At 49.8% G+C, this 21861-nt stretch overlaps 1 protein-coding gene and 1 pseudogene across 2 annotated transcripts in view; both read right to left on the bottom strand.

The window, feature by feature from the left end:
- Positions 1–4469: 4469 nt before the first annotated feature.
- On the bottom strand, positions 4470–4570 carry LOC120103218 (U6 spliceosomal RNA; annotated as a pseudogene).
- A 4081-nt stretch (positions 4571–8651) lies between these two features.
- Rims3 (regulating synaptic membrane exocytosis 3) overlaps positions 8652–21861 on the bottom strand; it is a 39844-nt gene continuing 26634 nt past the window's right edge. Inside the window, exons 4-8 of one of the 2 annotated variants that reach the window (NM_022931.2) lie at positions 21203–21344; positions 17866–17975; positions 16070–16171; positions 15670–15809; positions 8652–13920 (exon numbers count right to left, since the gene is read on the bottom strand). In NM_022931.2, the coding sequence (NP_075220.2) occupies positions 13708–13920; positions 15670–15809; positions 16070–16171; positions 17866–17975; positions 21203–21344 (707 nt within the window). In that variant the 3' untranslated portion in view covers positions 8652–13707. The remainder of the gene's footprint in view (positions 13921–15669; positions 15810–16069; positions 16172–17865; positions 17976–21202; positions 21345–21861) is intronic. The other variant, XM_039110727.2, reaches the window with a different exon arrangement.

The following is a 21861-nucleotide window of genomic DNA, read 5'->3' as shown; positions in this document are numbered from 1 at the left end:
TCACTCACGTACCCATTTTTGCAGGGCTGAGGATCGAACCCAGGGTCTTACCACATGTTAGGCCTGCGTTCTACCATTGAGCTACATCCCTAACCACAAGATAACCTTATAAAACCTATAAGAGAAATTATGGTTTTGATTTTTAAAAAAAACCCACCCAAAACAACAACATTAGTAACAATAACAACAAAACCCAGAGTCTTATGTAGCCCAGGCTAGGTCAAATGTGCTATGGAACTCCTGATCTTCCAGCCGCCACCTCCAGAGTACTGGGATTACAGTGTGCACTACCATATTCAGTCAGAGGAGACAATATTACTATTACTATCATCTTCATCGTCGTCATCATCGTCATCGTCATTGTCATCATCGTCATTCATCATCGTCATCATCACTATTGATACAGTATCTCACTACGTGGCCTGGCTGGCCTGGAACTCACTCTGCGGACCAGGCAGGCCTTGAGCTTGCAGAGACCCTGCCCCTGCTTCCAGAGCGCTGGGATTAAAGACGTATCCCACCACAGCCTGGCTGATATTTTCAGAATTAAGCCTAGATCTTCATTCCTGAGTCCTTTACCAACCTATGGAACTTTGAGGCAAGCATACAGACACAAAGCAGTCAAGACCGTGAGCCTCCCTGCTAGCAGCGGTACAGGAGGCGTTAGCCTGTGAGCCACGCCAGGCTTTATTTATGAAGGAGCTGCCGCTGCACTTCTGCAGTCTCCTCACAGTTCCCTCTCAGCGTTATTATTGGCGCAGGTGTTGGTCTTATGTGTGGTTCTCGGTGACTCACTTCCAGCAGTCGGTGGAATCTTCAGCGAGGCCTTTTCTCTGGCGGACTGCTCCTCCCTACTCCATGGGCCCTGATGCTTCGGCAGCCGGCTTGCTGCAGTCTCAACATGGAGCTCTGGTTCACTTGAAACTTCCTGTGGAGACTGCGCTGACCTCAAACTCCGAGATCCACTTTCCTGCGTCTCCCGAGGGCTGGGACTAAGGCGTGCACCACAATATCCACCCTTGAGAAGCCAGTTCTTTTGTCATTGTCCCCTTACACCACATGGGCCTGGGGCTAAACTGTGGACACTGTGAGACTGGTGATGGCTAAACGTGCTGCTAAGTTTTTGTCAACTTGACACAAGCCGGAGTCATCTGAGAAGAGGGACTCTCAACTGAGAAGATGCCGCCATCAAATTAGCCCATAGTTCTTTTTACCTTTCTTTTTCTTGTGTTATTTTTGTTTGGTTGGTTTGGTTTTCTAAGACAGCTTCTCTGTGTGTAGCCCTGGCTATCCTCAAACTCACAGAGATCAGCCTGCTTCTGCCTTCTGAGTGCACCACCACCGCCTGGCACATTTTCTAGATTACTGGATGCTGTGGGAGGGCCGAGACCACTTTGAAGTGCCACCCTGGACAGGCGGTCGTAGAGTGTATAAGAAAGTAGGCCGAGCAAGCCATGAAGAACAAGCCAACGAGAGGTGTCTTTCCCTGGCCTCTGCTTCAGTTCCTGCCTCCCAGGTCCCTGCCCTGACTTCATGATAGACCACAAAGTTTAAGATGAAACGAACCCTTTCCTCCCCAGTTGCTTTTGGCCATGGTGTTTATCGCAGTTGTGGAAAGCAAGCTAAAACACCACATGAGAAGACTGGAGGCTCGTATGTTCCATGCCCTACCGCGGCTTAGGCTTCCTGAACAGGTGCACTTTCTCACTTGTACCCTGGGGGAATCTAGAATAAGTCAGTCTGGCCACGAGGACGGTCCTGCTTTTACATTCCACCTCCTGGGGGAAGATGAGTTTCCAATGTTCTCTTCTGCCAAAGCTCCAGTCCTTTCAAATGGCTCCTGACCAGAAATTCCCTCAGAAAGAATAGCAGTCTCCACCCTGCACCATAGACTCCTGTTTTCTGATGACATTTTGAAAATAGACACTACCAGGCAGGGGTATAATTACAGAAGATACGATGTACACGCTTCTTCTATTGTTAGGGGAGGGGAGGGTGTGGCTAGGTAACCCAGACTATCCTTGAATGCTTGATCCTCAGTTTCCTGAGTGCTGGAACTAAACCAAGCACACTTAAGTTTACTAATTGACATCCCCCCCATCCCTGCGAATTAGCTTTGAATGTTCTAGAATTCCTTGTGATGGCATTTACCCTTTGTGTCTTTTCTCTCCTTCAGCATGCACAAGTTGTTGCTGTTGTGACAGTTCATCCCTGCTGTTGCTTCTACAGGCACAGTAGTGTCCCATGGTTGCCCATCCCAATACGCCACAGGTGGCTTTTCCCACTGCACCCGTGGGTAGCCATGGCCGTTACACATCTGTTGCTTCTTCCAATCTTCCCTCCATTACCTGTTCTGCCATAGTTCCCTTAAAGTAGTGGCCTTCAACCTTCCTAAAGTCGCGACCCTTTAATAGAGTTCCTCATGTTGTGGTGACTCCCAACCATAAAGAATACGTAGGATATCTGACAGGCGACCCCCCCCCCAAAGGGTCTCGACCCACAGGTTGAGAACTGCTGCTTTAAGAGGTTCTTTCAGCGCGAGCACGGCGTTTTGTCAGTAGATGGCGCTGCAGAGCCACTGCAGCAGGAAAGAACTTGTATTTCCCTTCTGGTGAGTTTGTTTTCCTCTCCTCTACCGCCAGAGGCACATGCATGGGCCGGTTGCATGTCCCCATCACACTAACACCTACAAAAATACAGCCCAGAGCCACCTTGAACAGTGCTCCCACCGAGGACACTGCCCATCTCAGCTGGCCCTGACATTCGTGACTCCTGTGAACGCGTCTCAGTTTCTGCTCACCAGCATCCTGGAGGGTGTTTCCAACACCAGGTCTTGCACCACACCATCTGCAAATAGGCTCATGACGCTTGGCACTTGTGCTAATTGTCACCTGCCTGTCCTCGGGTGTTTCTTCTACCAAGACTAGCCTTGGTAGCACAGCAGACTTCTTATATTAGCGTACGTTTGGTAACAGCATCAGATGAGTCGCTCCTTCCAATTGGCTTCTTTGGGTTCCTTCTCTCAGCCTTAGGTTTTGTTTCGGGTGCTGCAGACTGTGCTCTGGGCCTTGTGCGTGCTAGGTGGGCACTCTACCACCGAAGGACACCAGGCTTTCCCAACTGCTTTTCCACCTTCATAGCTGCTCTGATGCTAAGCTGGTCTGCTTTTCTTTTGTTATTCATCTTTTCTAGAGGCCAGGTCTCATATGTAGCCCAGGCTGGCCATGAACTTACCATGACTCTCCTACTTCTGCTTTGAAGTGTTTGGAGTGCTGGCCTGAGCCACCACAGCTACTAAACTGGTTGTTTTCTTTCCTTTGGCTTTAACATTTCCTTGGTAAGCTGGATAGGGTGAGGTATCCCTGGCTTCAGGTTAAACTACATGTTGAGTTCCAAAATCACCTGGTTCACAGTAAAAACATGTCTTACAAAAAAACTGAATTAATTATATAATTACTTAATAAAGCCCCTCTTTCAAACTACTGTGTGGTTTTTTTTTCTTCAGTATTCGGATGAAATGTAACAGACAGTTTAGAAGTTTGATGGTTTCCATTTGGGGCTTTCATGAATGAGTAAAGCTGTCTTGGATGTTCTCGCCTTTGGGAAGATGTGTTTTTATTACTCCCGATAAACACTGAGGACCGGAGTCGCTGCATCCTGTGGGGGGAGTGCTTGCTTTGTGAGGGGCTGTTGCACCTTTTCACATAGTGGCTGTACTATGATCAGTCACTCACTGGAAGCAGAGGTGCAGGTGTGCTGTTCCTTCATGATTAATGCCAACCCAGCATTAATCATGGTCACCCCCTGGTCACCCAGCATCTGCGTAGTTCTGTAACTTTCTCTTTAAATCTTTTAGCCTGTTTGACTCACCTTGTTTATTTATATTTGGATTCTTGAAACAGGGTTTCTCTACTTAGCCCTCACTGTCTTGAAACTAACTATGTAGACCAGGCTGGTCTTGAACTCACAGAAATCCACCTGCCTCTGCCTCTGAGTGCTGGGGTTAAAAGAGTGTGCCACCATGCCTGGACTTATCTTGTAATGAATCAATCTCAATCTCTCTCTCTCTCTCTCTCTCTCTCTCTCTCTCTCTCTCTCTCTCTCTCTCTCTCCCCCCTTCTCCCCCTCTCTCTCCTCTGTAAGATAGGATCTCATTATAATAGTCTAGGTTGACTAGAACTCACTACGTAGCCCAGACTGTCCTCAAATTTCATGGCAGTCATTCTGATTTGACCTCCCAAGGGTTACAATGGCAGGGCCAAGCCACCATGCCTGGCTTCTTAGGAATCTTTAGTGGTGACTCAGAAAAAGAGAAGAAATCTAACTTTTGTGAAACCCAGGGTGTCTTTTTTTCTTTCGTTTTATACTCTAAGATGTCTATCACAAAGTTATGAGGATCTACCCCTATTTCTACTTTTAGTGGCTTTCTTGATTGAGGTTTGTGATCTGCTTAGAATTAACCTTTCTTTCTTGAAATCGAATGCTTCACAAATCTGTGTGTCATCCTGTGCAGGGGCCATGCTAATCGTCTCTGTTCCAATTTTAGTCTCTGTGCTGCTGAGGTGAGCACAGTTAGGTTAACTTTTCTGCAGTGTTAAGTAAGGAGAGGCTTATATTTTTCCACTCAAAATGCAACCCCCTAAACCCCCAGGATCTTCTTGGTACCTTTTGATGGTTGCTTCCAGGATACCCCACAGACACCCAAATCTGAAGATTCTGATGTTCTTTATATAAATGACAAGGTATTTGCATGTGTCCTACACACAGTCCCCTGTTTATCTTCATATTCCTAACACAACACCCATGTTAGAAAAATAGTAGCTAGACTGTATTGTTTACAGAATAATGACTATGGATAAATGTCTTTCCATGTACAGTAGAGATAAACATTTTTAAAAGTACATCCTAGGACTGGCTAACTGTGCATAAAGAAGCCACAGATCTAGTGGGCCAACTTTTACATTTGCAGTCCCCTTCATTGGGGGAAAAAGGGACTTGAATTACTTGGTTGGTTAACTGTGGTGGTTTCAATACGCTTGGCCCAGGGAATGGCACTATTTGGAAGTGTGACCTGGTTGGAGTGGGTGTGGCCTTGTTTTGGAGGAAGTGTGTCACTGTGGGCGAGGGCTTCAAGACCCTCATCATAGCTGTCTGGAAGCCAGTCTTATAGCTGCCTTCAGAAGATGTAGAACTATCAGTTTCTCCAGTACCATGACTGCTTGGATGCTACCATGGTGCAAACACCCTGACCCACTGGGACCTTTTGTTGGCCCTAGTTTGGTTCAGACAGGGTCTCACTTTGGCTGGCCTAGAACCACTATGTAGCCCAGGATATCCTTTTTTTTTTTTTTTTGGTTCTTTTTTTCGGAGCTGGGGACTGAACCCAGGGCCTTGCGCTTCCTAGGCAAGCGCTCTACCACTGAGCTAAATCCCCAACCCTAGCCCAGGATATCCTTAAACTCCCAGTCCTCCTGTCAAAGTCTCCCATCACATTTGATTTGTTTAGGATATCCTTAAACTCCCTGTCCTGTCAAAGTCTCCCAAGTGCTGGGGTCAGCCACCACACTTGATTTATTTTAGTTTTGAGACCAGATATTGCCGTTTCATATAGCCCAGGTTATTTGGAACTTCTGACCCTCCTGTTTACCAAACACTGAGAGAGATTACATGCTTGGCTTTAGCCTTGTGGCTGTTTGAACAGGAATAACCCCCCCCCCCCATAGACTCATGAATACTTGGCCCATAGAGGGCGGCACTATTAGGAGGTGTGACCAGCGTGTTAGCATGTCAGCATCCTCACTTGGGCCCTTCTGCTTGCCCAACTTTGTTGGGGCAAGCTTTGAGATCTTCTATTCTCAAGCTATGTCCAGGGTGGCTCACCATTTCCTTGGCCACCTATGGATCAAGATGTAGAACTCTCAGCGCCTCCAGCACCATGTCTGCCTGCAAGCTGCCATGATGAGAATGGACTAAAGTTGTGTCATCCCCAGTTAAGTGTTGTCCTTTAGAAGAGTTGCCCTGTCATGGTATCTCTTCCCAGCAGTAGAAACCCTGACTAAGACAGTCTTTAACACTTCAATTCTTTATAAATTCATCCCACGAGGTTAAGGACATTCCTTGTATTCCTAATTTTGAGATTTTTTTTTAAATCATGGGTTTTGAATTGTCAAATTATTTGTTTGTGTGTGCACATGCATATGTAGGTATGCTGATGAATGTGTCTGAGTGTACACATGGAACCCAGAGATGGATATCAGGTGTCTTCCTTTAAATTGTTTTTGAAATGTAGTTATTTGTATTTTATGGGTAGAGTGTTTTCCCTGCATGTTTTATTGTATAACTACATGTAAGCGGTGACAGCACAGGCCAGAAGAGGGTGTCAAATAACCCCTGAAACTGGAGTTAAAGATGGGAATGGCCATGTGGGTGTTAGGAAATCAAACCCATCCTCTGGAAGAACAGCCAGTGTTCTTAATCACTGAGCCACCTCTCAAGCTCCACGTACCAAATATTTGGAGATGGGTATCTCAGTGAATCTGGAGCTTACCAGTTTGATAAGGCTGACTGGCCAGAGACCCCTGCGATTCTCTGGTCTCCTCCCATCAGCCATGAGGTTGCAGACATACACCACCACACAAGGCTTTTGCGCATGGGTGCTCAGGCTTGCAACTGGTCTCTCTGAGGCCCCAAATTCTTTTTATGTGCTTATTGAAAGTACACAGTTTTTTTTCTTTCCTACCCTGCTGTAGTGGTTTCAATAGGTTTGGCCCCCATGGTCTCACGTGTTTAAAAGCTTGGCCCACAGGGAGCAGCACTATTAGGAGGTGTGGCCTTGTTAGAGGAAGTGTGTCACTGTGGGGGTGGGCTTTGATTGTGCTTAAGCCCCACCCAGTGTGGAATTAGAGTCTCCTGCTGTCTGCAGATCTAGCTCTCAGCTCCTTCTCCAGCACCACATCTGCCTGCAGGCTGCCTCGCTTCCCACCATGATGATCATGGACTGAATCCCTCAAACTGTAAGCCAGTCCCGGTGAGAGCTGCCATAGTCACGGCATCTCTTCACAGCAACAGAAGCCCTAACACACCAACCATTCTTCGTTCCTTTTTCTTCCCCTTCTCCCCTTCTTTTGGCTTGTGTACTTTTAGTAACGGACCCAGTCTTCACTGTATGTTTTTATTAACTGGTTGTTCAATGTTTTACTATTTTGTTTTCTAAACTATTGTTTGTGCATCTTTCATCACACCCTCCCTTCCAATGACACCCTACAAGTAGACTATGCAAAGCTTGCACGGTGAACTCACTCCACTTTCTTATCCTATTCTTTGTTCTTTTTTTTTTTTTTTTTTTTGGTTCTTTTTTTCGGAGCTGGGGACCAAACCCAGGGCCTTGCGCTTCCTAGGTAAGCGCTCTACCACTGAGCTAAATCCCCAGCCCCTTCTTTGTTCTTTTAAATCTATCTTGTTTTCTGCTTCATAAATGGTTATCAGCTTTGCCTTTTTTATTTTTAATGTTGAGGATCAAACGCAGGGACCAGCATGCACAGGATACGAGGCTTCCAACCACATCTGTAGCTACATACACGGCCCCTTTAAAGGAAGGTTATTGTTTCCTTTTTGAGACAGTCTCACTATATACCCCTGGATGGCCTAGAATTTTCTATGTAAAACAAGCTGACTGCAAACTCCCAGAGATTCACTTGCTTCTGCCTCTCCGGTGCTGGGATTATACACGTGCCACCAAATCCAGAAAATACGTAGTTTAAAAAGTTAAGTGTACATGAGTGCCTGTCTGTATGTGTACTGTGTATGGGCTGAAGGCCAGAGGCGGCATCAGAACTCCTGGAACTGGAATTAAAGGCAGTTGTGAGCTGCCCAGTGTGTGCTGAGAACTGAGGGTTGGTCCCCCCTGGCAGAGCACCAAGTACTCCTAACCAAAGAGCAATCTCCTCTCTCAAGCCCCGCTTTTGTTTTTTGATGTATGAAGATTATCAAATTTAAAAAGTCTGTTTCCTAGGTTTTTTTTTCTAATTACAAGTAGGATAAAACCTTATAAAACGTCTTTTCTGCATTAGGATAAACACATTTTTCTCCTTTAATCTATTAATGTAGTAAATTGCAGAGATGAATTTTTGTAATAATGAAAAATCTTGTGTGATAAACACTGCTTAATTATGTCTTATTACATCTTAGTAATTGTTGGAATTCTTAGTTTGTATTTAGGATTGTCCCGTCTTTTAGAGGCAGGGGAGGGCAAGAGGTGCTGCTGAGGTCCCAGATTATTGCAAACCCCAGCTCCAGAGCTGACGACTGTTCACTGTCTCTATAAGGTGTGGCTGGAGTCAGCCTTTGCCTTGTCTCCCCTGTCCCCTCTACTTGGGTGTTCCTTGTACAGTCTGTGGAGACAAAGGGTCCCAGGGGAACCACACTGGGAAGCCAACAGGCCAGTCTGATTCCAGTGGCCCAGGAACATTGCTGTGGCAACCAAGCACCCTAGGCGGGGGCCAGAGACCTGCATTGTCATAGTTCAGACCTTTTTCTGAGCTGTACCTCTTTCCCCACCTCTCAAACAACCCAGCCAGCATCCCCCTCCCCTTTTTAATTACTCAGAACTCTTCTCTCCTGGAATGAAGACCACCCTCAGAAAGCCATACATAAAACCAATTTCAAATGGACTTTAATTTTGTTTTTTTTTTTTCTGCCCAAATACTGTACATGCAGAAGCCATGTGAAGAATTTTCTCCTCAGGGGGATTGGCAAGGACATCACATGAGACAGCCGGTTCCTTTCCAGCTGTCCACCTGCCACCCAGGAGCCACAGTTTGGAAAGATGCTGCAGACAGCTCAAATATAAAAGGCTAATTGCTTCTTATCTAAACAGTGTGCTTGTCAGTCCCTAACAGCTCTCTCTCTCTCTTTGCAGGATGCATTTGGAAATTCTAAAAAAGGGGTTCCTGCCTTCTGTGAGTTCTCATTGCTACAGGAGTTGCTAGAAGTCTCAGGTCCGATTTCCCTGAGGAAGCAGCCACACTGCCTTCTGAGAGAAAGTTTGGGAAAAGAAATTGGTGAAGAAGTGGTTTTAAAAAGCTAAACACTTAGAAGGACGTTCCCTCTCTCGTCCCATCAGAGAGAATTCCTTTAAAAGGCTCTGAGTGTCCACTCTTCCTGAACTGTCACCTAGAAGCAGAATGACGATGGCCCAGCCTGTCTGCTGGTGGGGACACGGACCTATTCAGGATTCAGCTGAGGTGGTGACATTACGGCACCTGGGAGCTGTCCACCTTTAGCAACCCTTGGTTGTTTCTCACCAAAACCAGAGAGAGGAGTGAGGAGGGCAAACCGCAAAGGAGTGAAGCCACGACTGGGCATGGACCAAATGAGGATGGGCTCCCAGCGTGAGAACCAACGGGGACGAAACTGGTCCCTCACCACTTCAGCAACTCCAAGCCATAGACTTACAAAGCCTGGAAGGGGTCACAGAGCATCCAGCGAATGTTCTGGTTGTTACAGATGAGGACACTAAGGTCCAGCAAGATACCTCACACAAGGTCTTCACAGTTTCTGGCAAAAAGAAAAAAAGGGGACAAAAAAAAAAAAAAAGGTACAGAACAGCCATCCCTGTCCAGGTCATTGGCTAATGGGGCAGATGCTCAGTGGTCCCTGGAATTCTCAGGCCCAGGGACCCTTCCTGGCATCAATATGGACTTCCTTGCAGGCCCAAGGCCCTGTCCTTACTGGCGGGTGTCCAGCCAGAGCTGGTTTCTCCAAAGCAGCAACACTCAGGCTTTTGAAGGAGCACTTGCTAAGACAGACAGGGAGGAGACAAGATCTCTCACCTATGCGGCTTCTCTTGTAGGCACAGCCGTGCTGGGCCCACAGAAGCCCATGCTCAGGGTTGGGGGAGGGGAGTTGCTTTGCTACATGGAAAGATTAAGCCCTTTGTCAGAGAACAAGGACCCTCCGCGGGACATGCTGCCATCTGAGCGGTGTTCGTCTCTAGCTCCACTGGCAGAGCTTCTGCCCACGGAGGCCCAGTCACTCTCTTTGGCGTCACTGACATTGCTCCAAGACGCTCAGGCACTCTCCAAATGACCCTTTCCCAGCCAGGCCAGGCTGATCGGATGGGGCTCCCCTGCTCTCTGATGGTGGTTGATCTCCCTAGCCTCTTCTGAACAATTCTGACCTGGGCTAGAAGCAGACCACAGGGAGAAGGCAGGGGAGGAGTCAGCATTTCCATCTCCTCTCTGATCATCCATCAGAAAATGACGACGCAGGAGAGGGGGTGTGTTCAAAAGAAAGTCTGTGTGTGTCGGGGCATTAGAGACAACTGAGGAGCGGGAGAGGAAAGGTGGTGGCAGGAAGCAGGCCTCTTCTTGTCCACTTCCCTGTGGCCGCTACAGACGTGCTGCTGGACAAGCTTCAGGCCACCACATGAAGTACCGCATCTCCCCACCCGGTGGAGAGCAGCCTTGGGCAAAGGCAGCGACTTCTTAGAGTTTGCACAGTGCTGGACGCAATCAGAGAAACACGGAAAAGCAGCCTTGCTAGGGCACTACTGCCTCCTAGGCCAAGGGCGATGGAGAAGTGAGGTATCGGGAGCTCTGGGTATGCCAGGGCTCCTGGGAACACAGTTGAGGATTGTGCTACATTTCATTTTCAAAGAAATGCCCCAGGAGGGCTCAGTTGTCTTTAAAACAAAAACAAAAACAGAGGCTGCTGGTCTCTCCCAGGCTGGCAGTTAAGGAAGGGCTGGCATGCTTCCCCGGTTGAGGGTTGAGCCCCTGGGAGAGTTAGCTTGACCCCAGCGCTCCGGACACCGAGATCCTAAGGGCAGACCCATCCGGGTACCACCACCCCGACCTCCCTGGAGCTTCTCTCGGCTCTGCTTCCTTCCCATAGCATGCTGGCGTTGCCCGGGACCTGCTGAAGAGGTGATGTTCAGAGCCCGGTGGGATGAGAGCGCCTTCAGAGCCAGTTCCTCCCCCAAAGGATCAAATGTCCCTGTCAAACCAAGACTTGGCCCATCTCCTAGAGAATGCTTCCTATCACAGAGTCCCATCTCTGCTTTCCTTGTAGGAAAGGAATCTGTTAAAAAGTGGGACAGGCTGAACAGGGCAGAGGTACAAAGACGTATGCTCTGAGTCATTTATCACTGCCCCTGCCCACATCCCAGCATCGCTGCAGGGCCGCCCCTGTCCCAGCCACATCACTGATGAATCTGGCCCACCATAGAGACAGGATGACCAAATCCCATTCCTGCAGCCACTGCCACCTGCAGCAAGGGGTTATGTGAGGTGGCCAGCTGGTAAGGGAATTCACAAGGATCCAGTTACTTTTTGACCCAATGTCCTTCCCTCAAAGGGCAGATCGCTTCCAGCCCAGGCAAGAGTCACACTTGGGTACACCTGCTTCCGGAATGGCATCCAGCATGCTGAGAAGCAGAGCTTTAAGCACAGCCTCCCCGTCACATGTACACACTAGCCTTACACAACCCACACAAGTGAGCAAACATCTAGATGGGATTACTTACTGTTAAGAAGAGTGAATTCCCCAAAATCGATTGGGGAGGGGGATTATCTTCCATGGAGGTGGGGGACAGCCAAGTGCCCATCTCTTAGGTAGTTTACAGCCTCGGACTGTAGGCAGGTCAGCGTGAGTTCCCAGCACATCAGCCCCTCCTCTGGCTACAGCATCCCCTGTGCTGACCCTCCTAAGAGGTGAGGGACACTCTGCTGGCAGCTCCCACATCTGGGAGCGACTCAATGCCATATCCACAAAGGTCTGTATTGTCACTGACACTCCTCCACTCCAAATGGCTTTCACACCATCCGGAGGGTAACTGCTTTAAAGGCGCACATACCTCGAGCAAGATGAAAACAGCCTTTTGCAAGCTAGTTTCCTCCTTGCCCCCCAACCCATTAAGGCTTGGAGGCCAAGAGCACTTTGCCCCATATCTAGTGACATGGGAGATACATATATACTCTCCAGCCAGAAAGGCTGGCAAGAGAACTTCGCTGGCCCCCACCTCACTCTCCTGCCTGCAAGGACACATCCTCAGTCCCGTTCAATATCCTCCTCCTCCCCCGAGTTGACATGGAGGCCTCTTCACTGCCTTTCTTTGAAAGGTGAGTGCAGGACTCTGACTCCAGGGAGGCCTGTCGGGCTGGGATGGCTTTGTGCACCCCAGCTTTGGTGCAAATGGGATTCGCATACAGGCCAAGGCTCTTCAGTTACCCTTGTAGCTCTCTCTGCCTAGGCACTTATACTAGAGGCATGGGCTGGGAAAGAGGCAGACAGAAGAGTCTTCCCTATCCCCTACCCATCCCCTGCCTCCTTCCTCCCAGTAGACATGGACCAGGGCTGCTTTGCCATCTCCCAGGCAGCCTCCAATTCCACCCCATAGCTAAGGAGGGAAGGAACAGATGCAGCAGTCCAGAGCCAGCCTTTAGTATTCACAACGGTCATTTTGGGATCTGGTCCAGGCACTAGTCCCTCCAACAGTGTTCTCAGTGGTTGGTAGGAGCCCCAGGCAGACAAGGGAAGGGGGAGTAAAGCAGAGGCAGCTGAGATGCCTAGAGCAGACCACTGCCTAGGGGAGCAGGGACCCACTCAAGAAAGTCAGGGAGGTGGAGGAGGGGTGAGTATTGCTGGTACAGAGCTGGTGACAGAGGCACCCTTGACTGCAGAGCCAGGCTGCCCACAGAGCTGGAGGCTGGAGCCCCGGTGTGTCCGGACTCCAGATGGGGTCTGGTGTCTACAGATGAGCAAAGAAAGCTGAACCCTGAAAGAACAGCTTCATGTAGCTAATCCCAGGTAAGACAGGATTCCTGACTGTGGCTCAAAACAAATTAACCTTAGCCTTCCTTCCTCCAGCAAGGAGCCAATTCTGTGGCACCTCTTACCACGCCATGTTCCCTCAGGAATAACCCCAGAAGGGGACAGGGCCACCCTTGATGCCTGAGAAGGCCAGCTATTTGCAACCTCCTGGGTCCACTGGGCAGCTCCTTTGGTATGTGGGAACACTCCAGGGAGGAGAGGTCCCAGCACATCCTCTAGTGTGTCTGGCCAGCATCCTCCTCCCCAGACACCCTTCTCTGTCTTCCCGGGGCCCTGGTTAGGGCACTGGGTGAGCATGCTACATGCTGTGGAGTGCGTTCAATGGGTTGACCACCATCGTGGCCGTGGTAGGGAGGAGAGACGTAGGTTCCTAGACGGAACCAGGTGTGGTCAGCCGCAATGGATGCTACATTCCTCAAAAAAGAGCAGCAATGCTGGGAGAGGCAAAGAAAAAGACAGGACAGAAAAGCAAGTGGAGACCATAAGACAACAAGGCAGGGACTAAGCGAGGCCCACTGGTGGCCACATCCCCTATTGCCACCCCTGGAGACTCCATGGGCAAGAAGTGTCCGAATGATGCTCCTTTGGGTTCTTTCCAGCAAGATACAGAGATGTGGACTATATAGTCCATGAGATCACCAGGACTGATTGTACACAGACAAATGGACAGATATATGGACACACACACACATACACAGAGAGAGACACACAGACACACACTACAGTCTCCACTGCCAGCTGGGACAAGCCCAGTGGCCACAGGCATGCAGCAGGGTAAGGGGTCCAGAAGGTCATGGAGACTATGTACAGGGGGTGGTGGGTCCAGCAGGCTCCCTTCCCCCAATAGCCCCTGGCCTCTTGTCTTCATCGAGGTCCTTAGGAGCACGAGGGGCTGGTGGCACTCTCCAAGGAGGACTGAGACAGGCGCCTGGTGAGGGATCCAAGTGTGGAGTCGGCCACAGAGGATGTGGGGAAGAGTTTGTACCAGCCAGTGACCACAGCACTCAGGTCCAGCTCGTCCAGCATGATCTGGGCCATACCCATGAAGCACTTGTGGTCCATACGGCCATAGTCTCCCCAGACGATCACCTGGCAGTGGTAGGAGGAAGAGGGAAGGGACTGAACCTCCAGGCCTGGGCAGTGAGCCCGGGAACCTATCAGCTTCACCAGGGCACAGATGGGAGTGTCAGAATTAAAATGATTTGGGCGTGTAATTCCTGAGCGCTTGCCTGGGACATGGCAGACTCTATCCTGTGGGGGCCATGCATTGTCTGAACTGTTGCAACAAGTCTCTTTTTCTCCTGTGGCCCAAAAGATCTAATTAACCATTACAATGCCCCACAGTGATCTGCGATTAGATCCTGGGTGGATCTGGTTCCACACCTTTCAACACTCTAGGGAGCAGCTCTCCATGAGTCCGGGGCCTGGGTCACAGCTGCAGGCCTGCTGTGGGCCTTAATAAGCCCCTGGCCCAGCCCTGACTGTCTCCATCTGGAACTCCAGGAGGAAGCAACCACGGCAATGATTTTTCAAATTTGTTTTTAAAAACAGGCAGGCATCTGATATTGGGCTTCTGCCCCAGAATCCTATGGTTTGTGACCCCGTGGGCCCTTACAACAGAACCATCACAGCTCAGAGGAACAGCCTGCCTCAGTGGGACTAGCTGGCTGACTGAAAACCTCAGAGGTGGATTCCTGAAGGGGATTATGGGACTCCAGGCTCTTCCTCTGCTCCCAAGTGCCCTGAGGTGAGCAGCTTCCTCCATAGTCGCACATGACAGTGGACCTGAGTCTCCAAAACTCAGTCAGAAGAACCTTTTCTCTTTTAAAATTAATCTCAGGTGTTTGTTACAAATAAAAGGCAAGAGTCTTCAGGCAAGACAAACCAATAACGGCCCCCACCCCCAGTTTTAACTTAGTGAGCGGCTGCCCATGTGCAAACTCTTAAACAAAGTTTTAAATTTGTATGTGCGTACATAAATGTGGATGAAGATGCCCCGGAGGCCACAGGCACCTCCACCTCCTTAGAGGCAGTTGTGAGTCAGCCAACATGGGTAATAAAAGCAGTTCTACGAGAACAGTGTATGTTCTTAACCTCCAAGCCCTCTCTGCTCCACACACACCACTCACAGTGAGTGTCGAGCAGGAACTTGAACTCAGGACTGAGCTAAGAAAATCATGTAGGCCTGTGTGAGCTCCGGTTCCTCTATAGAAGGGGCACAATGAGACAACCCCTTCCCTTCCCACTCAGCAGGAAGATGCACCAACAGTCTCTCACTGTCAAGGAGCTGGGATGAGAGTCACCTGAACGAGGGCCCCTCTAACCCTTCAACTGAACAGTCATCATCCTTCGGAGGAGGCCCTGCCTGCTCACCTGCAGACTGGGGTAGTTACACCTCCTTTCCTAGGATCCTCTCTGAGGAAGACACAAACCATTCTAGGAAGTGCCTAGCCACTCCCAACCCCCAGTGAGGTTCAAAGCACTGGTTCTCCTGCCCAGCTGTGAGCTGGGGAGCTGGTTCACCACGCTCAGAACCCTAGGAACTGATGGGGAATGAAGGCATGGGTTGTGAAAATAAAAAGAGGGGGAGGAGAGGGGGAGAAAGGGGGAGAGGGGTGGGCCAGATGCTCAGGAGAAGTGCTTGCCACAGAAGCTGAAGGACCTCGGTTCAATCCCTGAAATCCATGCCAAGGTGAAAGGAGAAAACTGACTCCACAATAGACATGTACCCCATACATGTGCACCCCACACACACACACACAGATACAGAAGATATAAATTCATGCACCTGGTTCAATGCTTGACCAGAACTTGAGAGTCTGCCCTATAAACACTGACCTGTAGAACCTTGCCTTGGGGCCCCTCATCAAAGAGCAAAGCTTGCTGGTACAAGGGATCACAAGTCTTCTTGGCCACCTTTGTCTTTTTCTTGGCCACACATGCCCCGTTCTCCAGCAGGTAAGCCTTGATATAGGTGGCTGAAAAAGAAGGAGTGTGGCTGAGAGAGGTGCCATAGCCTGCCTAGTCTCCACCCTCCAGGAGGTCCTGGTGGGGAGTGGTCAAGCTGGCTGGTGAACCCAGCAGACAGAGATGGCCCACTGAGTCTCTTTGCCCCATTCCTGACCCATCTAGGGCTCACCAGCCTCCCACTGCTTTAGGCTACCGGTGAGCCGAGGACTGGCTAGCACCCCATCCCTGCCAGAATCCTTCCTCATATCCCCCAGCTGCTCAGACTCACCTGGGAGGGATTTGGAGCCTGGTTTGGGGGTCAGGCCCCGAGCTTCAATCACTTCTACCTCCAGCTGGCCACTCCGGTCCATGATGGCAATGTGCACATCTCCTGCAAAGGAAAGAATGGAGGCCCAGGTGAGGTCAGATGGGGCAGGCTGGCAGGATGCAAAAGAAACATCAGTCTGCAGGGGGTGCTGCAGTGCCCCGGGAAGGGAATATGATAGCGAAAACGGCACATGTTGAAACAGCTCTCAGGAGAGCACTTCAAATGGACTGAGGAACACTGTGATAGTCTGTGGGGGAATGACCTTCAAGGAACACATGCTTATGTCATAACTAATGGCCGCCAATTTCTCGACCTTGCATGGTGGACAAGGGGCTTCTGCCTCACTCCATAGAACAGGCCAGTCTGGGGCATGGAGTACACAACAGCCCTCAGCCAGTCTCCTTAGTATAGGTCAGACAGATACCAGAAGAGTATCCTGGCAGAGAGAAGCTAAGCTATGAGCCTGCCTAGCAAAACAAGCTGGGCAGGTCTACACACCCTGCGCGAAGACAGCTCATAACCCACTCCAAAAAAGGCAAGGGATTCGGTCATGCTGTCTTCCAGGAACTCTCAGCTTTGCTCTCCGCGGGTGAGCAAAGTTTAGAATTAGACAGTAGTGTTTGGAACTCCCTTCAGATAGACCTGATCTGGGTCCTCCTCCCTCCAATTAAATGGGTGAGACTGAGTTCAGTCAGTCATCGTGTTATTACTGTACCTGGATACTTTGGGGGCAGGAATTCACCACAGTCAGACATACCCTGAAATTTGTCCTTCTCACTCCAGTGGTTCCTGACCTCTTAGGCCAGAAGACCAAAGGGTCTCATGCCCAACCATGAATGTATGCTTGTTTTTCCCGGTCTGCGACACAAGGGGGCACCACACACAAAATATTCCAGGTTCTGATGGGTTCGTTATTAAGGCTGGCACTTCGCAGAGTGCAGGGAAGGGCCTAGGATTGAGCAGGCTCTAGTTCCAAGCAAAGTCTTGGGATTAAGCAAATCTAATACCCAGGGCTGGAAGAGTGGACCCTGACTCTCTGAGCATCCTTGAGACCCCTCTTTCGAAGAAGAAAGGGGAGTACCACACAAAGAAGCCTGGCATAGAATCCTAGCTCCATTTTCTGCTTCTGCTGAGGATCAAAGGTCAAGCACCAACAGAAGCGGGCTGAGTAGAGACATCTGGATCAGGTTAGACTAATGGGAAAGCCTGCCTGGCCAGGACCCGAAAGCGCAGGGTTGGGGGAAAGATTTGCTAAGAGGACCCAGTGTGGGCTTTGAGCACTTCCTAGCTGCCAGGAAGAGATGAGAAAATTACTAAAGGTCCCTAGGTGCCAGAGGCTGACGGGAGGAGCCAGTCCAATTAGCCACAGTTCCTAAGGAGAGCATTAAAATGCTTTATACAAAGTATCTAACAGGAGTGCAAGAAGTGTTGGACTGCAGAACTAAAGCAGGAATTACTGATTCCATCTTCCGGGTGAGGAAACGGAAGCTCAAGGAAGGCTAGAGAAGGTAAATCAACATGGGCAACACTGTGACCCTGTTCACACAGCAGGGGTGGGTGACTGCACTGAGGGAGGGATAAGACAGTCTGGAAAAGCTGCTGCTGGCCAGTGGTCCTTCCTGGCACCCAAGGAAGACACCTGCTGCTGCCTCTGCTGCTGCTGCCTTGGCTCTGCCACACTGGGCCTCAGAGTTCCTCCTTTCTACTGTGCTGTTCCCCCTCCCCCACCCCACCTATCCTTCTTCAGCAAGACTTACCCATGGGGGGTGTGGCCAGTGTCTGTCGTCCCACTATCTGGGCTGGTCCCAGGCCATCCAGAAAGTCACTGAACTGGCTTTCAGCTCCAAGCCGTGTGGGGAAAATAAACCTGCAGAGGGAGAGAGGGCATGTGAGGTAGCAGGTGGGCTGGGGTTGGGTGGATGTAGAGGCCTTTCACCTGGGGTCTTGGGTCTCAGTTTCTCCTCTATACAGTGTAACTGTACCATTCTAAGCGGGAGTGAACATTTGTCATTCCTGCACATTGAAGAAAAAAAATGCTTCGGGCTGTGTGTTTCAGACAGCCCCACAGTGTACTTCCAGCTGACCTAGAATTCACTGTGAAGCCTAGGCTGGCCTCAGACACATGCAATCCTCTTGCCTTATCCTCCCAAGCGCTTGAGTAACAAGTATATCACAAAGTCTGGCTTGGAGAAAGATACTTTGGTGTCACTGAGGACGATAATGAAGATGTTTAAGGCATTTGAATCCTTAAGCCTCAGTTTTGTTTGTTGCTTGTTTTTTGAGACGAGTTCTTGTGTATCCCCCACCCTCATGACATAGCCAAGGATGACCTTGAATTCCCAATCACCTGCATCTGTTGACCCCTAGGATTACAGGTATGTACCACCATGTTCAGGGTATGCAGTGCTAGGGACAGACCCCAGAGCTTCATGCATGCCAGACGAACATAACTGAGCTACATCCCAGCCAAGCCCCAGAGTTCTGAAGCGAGCCTTAGAAGGCAGGCTTTGCTGGACACGTGCGTCCTCACAAATCATGCCAGTGCCAAGAATGAGAGACTCTCACTGTCTGGAGTGAGTTCCAAGAACTCCGGTTTGATTTCTTTTTTTTTAAACAAGAAACTTAAAATCCAAGTCAATAAGGTGAGGTGGTGCTCAAAACGACAGCAGAGACCAAAATAACCCAAAGACGGGGCTGAGATGAATGGCAGGTGATTGTGGGTGGTCTAGGGCTGGAGGGGAGGGGCCGGAAATAGTAACAAGAACAACTGACAGTGATTGAAAGCTGGCCAGCTGCCAGCAGTGCATCGAGCGTTCCACGTGCCTGGTAGCATTAATCCTTACAACCAGTCTGTGTGGTGGGAACCATTATCTGATTTTTTACAGATGAAATAGACATTTGCAAGAGGGAAGAGTCTGGCCTGGTCCACAGCAGATGACAGTGCTCACTGGGGTAAGGGGAGGGCTGGGCAGCTGGCACAGGGAAAAGTTCTGGGCACTTGAGATAACAAATGACAACAGCTTTTTGCTTCTGTTCTGTTGCTGCTGCTGCTGCTGCTGCTGCCTCCTCAGGCCCCGGGGTTCCGGGTATGGCCAACAGGACAGCTTTGTTAGGGGCCACAGTGAAGTAGAATATGCTGGTCTCCTAGTGACGGCCATGAAAGGTGGGTCAGAGGGGTTGGGGATTTAGCTCAGTGGTAGAGCGCTTGCCTAGGAAGCGCAAGGCCCTGGGTTCGGTCCCCAGCTCCAAAAAAAAGAACCAAAAAAAAAAAAAAAAAAAGAAAAAAGAAAAAAGAAAAAAAGAAAGGTGGGTCAGAAAAGAATCCTTATTGGACAGTTTGGAGTGGAGTTTGTCACTGGTCAGTGACAAGCAGGGAGCAATTGGTTTGTGGGGCAGAACCTGTATTTCTCCTACAAGGCTTATCATCCACCCAGGAAGAGGTTTCAAGGCATCTGTCTTCATTAGCCATGATCGACAATAGCCTGGTGCCGCTCTTTGTGTGAGACTGGGGGGTGGGTGTACATGTACCCTGTGTGTGGAGGGGGGGGGGGCTGAGGGGTTACATGTACCCTGTGTGTGCTGGATTTATAGGTGTGACCACCACGCCCAGTCTTAGTGTCACATTCTTATGACAGTGAGACCTCAGAAGAAATAAAGAGATGTAGACTCAAAACTCAGAACTGGGGTGGTGGTGGTGGTGATAGTATACAGTGTGGATTTTGAGAATAAAGGTTATGGAATCAAATGACCTTAGTGTAAACAATGACTTGGGCGCCACTTAAGAATTGTGCCTGTGGGTAAAGAGCCTCTGCCATTCAGAGAGGGACCTCAGCTTCCTCTCTTGTTCATGGGGGCACTGGCGTTACATATTCACTAAGGGAGAGTGCAAGTATTAATGATCATAGCACTTATTTCCATGCTAGAAGGTATGGTGGCCATCTGTCTCTATTGGTTCTGCATCTGTGGATTCAATCCACCACAGACTCAGAATATGAAGGACGGAGTTGTCCATACTGAGCACACAGATTTTTCTCTCATTCCTTAAACAATACAGTCTAGGCATGGAGTTGGGGTAGACACCTAGAATACCAGGATACTCAGGATGCAGAGGCAAGAGGATTCTGAATTCTGGACTCGAGGCCAGCCTGACCCATATAGTGACCTGTCTTGCAAGCATCTCCACAGCGTTTACTGAGAACCACAAGTGATCTGGGGAGGACGCCATGTATACAGGGGGATGCCTACAGGTTGTATGCAAACATTGTATCAGTGCCTTTATGGGATCCGTGGGAGGTGTGGGAGCCAATCCCACAGGGACGCCAAAGGTTCTGTACAGCAGTGAGAGACAATAACTGAGTATTAAATAAGCCCGGGGATCCTGAGACTGGAAATTATAGGGGCCTGATGAAAAGGCAGCCGAAGAATCCACACACTCCAATGTAAAACAGATCTGTGGCCTGTGTCTATCTAAGCAGTGGCTTTCAAATGCTTATTGCAGCTCGAATGGGCAAAAAAAGAGAAAAAAAGCCTGCTCAGGCCCAGCCCACCATGACCTACGTGGGCCCTGGATAAAGAACTCACGTTCCTCAGGCGCACCACCCTCGGCACCGGCTACACCTGCATTATCTATTTCTTTCTCTAGTGCTGCTTTTGACCCACTACAGTGATTTTTTTACTTCCTGCCTGTGAGTCACAAGGTAAGATATGACAGTTTTAAAAACATGGATCTAGTCCAATTTTCTTCTCTAATCTCCAAGCAAGGTGATTTATAAAGATTTCACACAACTAAGCCATGAAAATGGGTTTAGGCTTAGAAGGAATCTAGGGTCACAGTTTCCTTTCCTCTGGAGCATGGTGTTCAGCGGAGGGGGAGGGTGATGGGAGCAGGGGCTGCGAGTTCCTTCCAGAGATTAAAGAACAAAAGATGTGCCCCAGGGCCTCTGCGGTGTTCTGTTGGGAGCAAGGTAAAGCCCTGGAACCCAGGGACAGAGATCTAGGAGAGGGGGCAAGGGAAGCAGGGGAGGAAGGAGGAGGGGAGGGGGAGGGGAGGGATGCAGATAACTGGCTGGAAAGCGAATGGGTAGGTGCACGCACGTGCCCTCGGAGCTGTTGCTGTTGGTGCTCCCATCGGTAGACTCCCGGCTGCCCTGGCGGGTTACACGGCTCCGCATCTCCACGGCAATGCCCGTCTCTGTGCTCCGTCGAATGTTGCTGCGCAGCTTCTTGGTGGCCCCTTCTGGGGTCCCCATCCCAAGGAGAGAGAGGGGCAAAGGTCAAGACATGGCCCAGGCTTCTCCAAGAGTGATTCTCTGAGCAGAGGCAGGTGGGGACTTGCCGAGGCTGGGATACCACTGAGCTGACCCCAAAGCTGCCCAGGACATGCTCTGTGCCCCAACAGAAATACGACTGGAAGAGCCCTGTAGTCTTGGGGCCCTCACCATCCACCAGGCTCCCCCGTCTCACCTTCCTATTCTGTGTCATCCTGAACCTCAAAACTTAAGAGTTGCTTCTTCTCACTTCTGGAAAGTCTGTCTGTTCTAGGATTTCCAGACTTACTTTCCCTCTTCTGGATATCCTACCAGACCCCAAGCCCCCTCTCTGCTGCTCCATTAGAAGTCTGGCCATTTGAAACTTGTCTTCCCAAGGTAAGTCTCAAGAGGGGAGCAGCATGAGGTCAGAGTGGGGTGGCTGGCCTGACCAGGACTGGGGTTAGATTTGAGAAGGTCCACAGCAGAACCACCCCTTACCCTGCC

The sequence above is a fragment of the Rattus norvegicus genome, chromosome 5 (genome assembly GCF_036323735.1).
Source record: "Rattus norvegicus strain BN/NHsdMcwi chromosome 5, GRCr8, whole genome shotgun sequence".
NCBI lineage: Eukaryota > Metazoa > Chordata > Mammalia > Rodentia > Muridae > Rattus > Rattus norvegicus.
The sequence above is the reverse complement of the archived record's forward strand: the minus strand, read 5'-3'. Positions and strand labels throughout refer to the sequence as shown.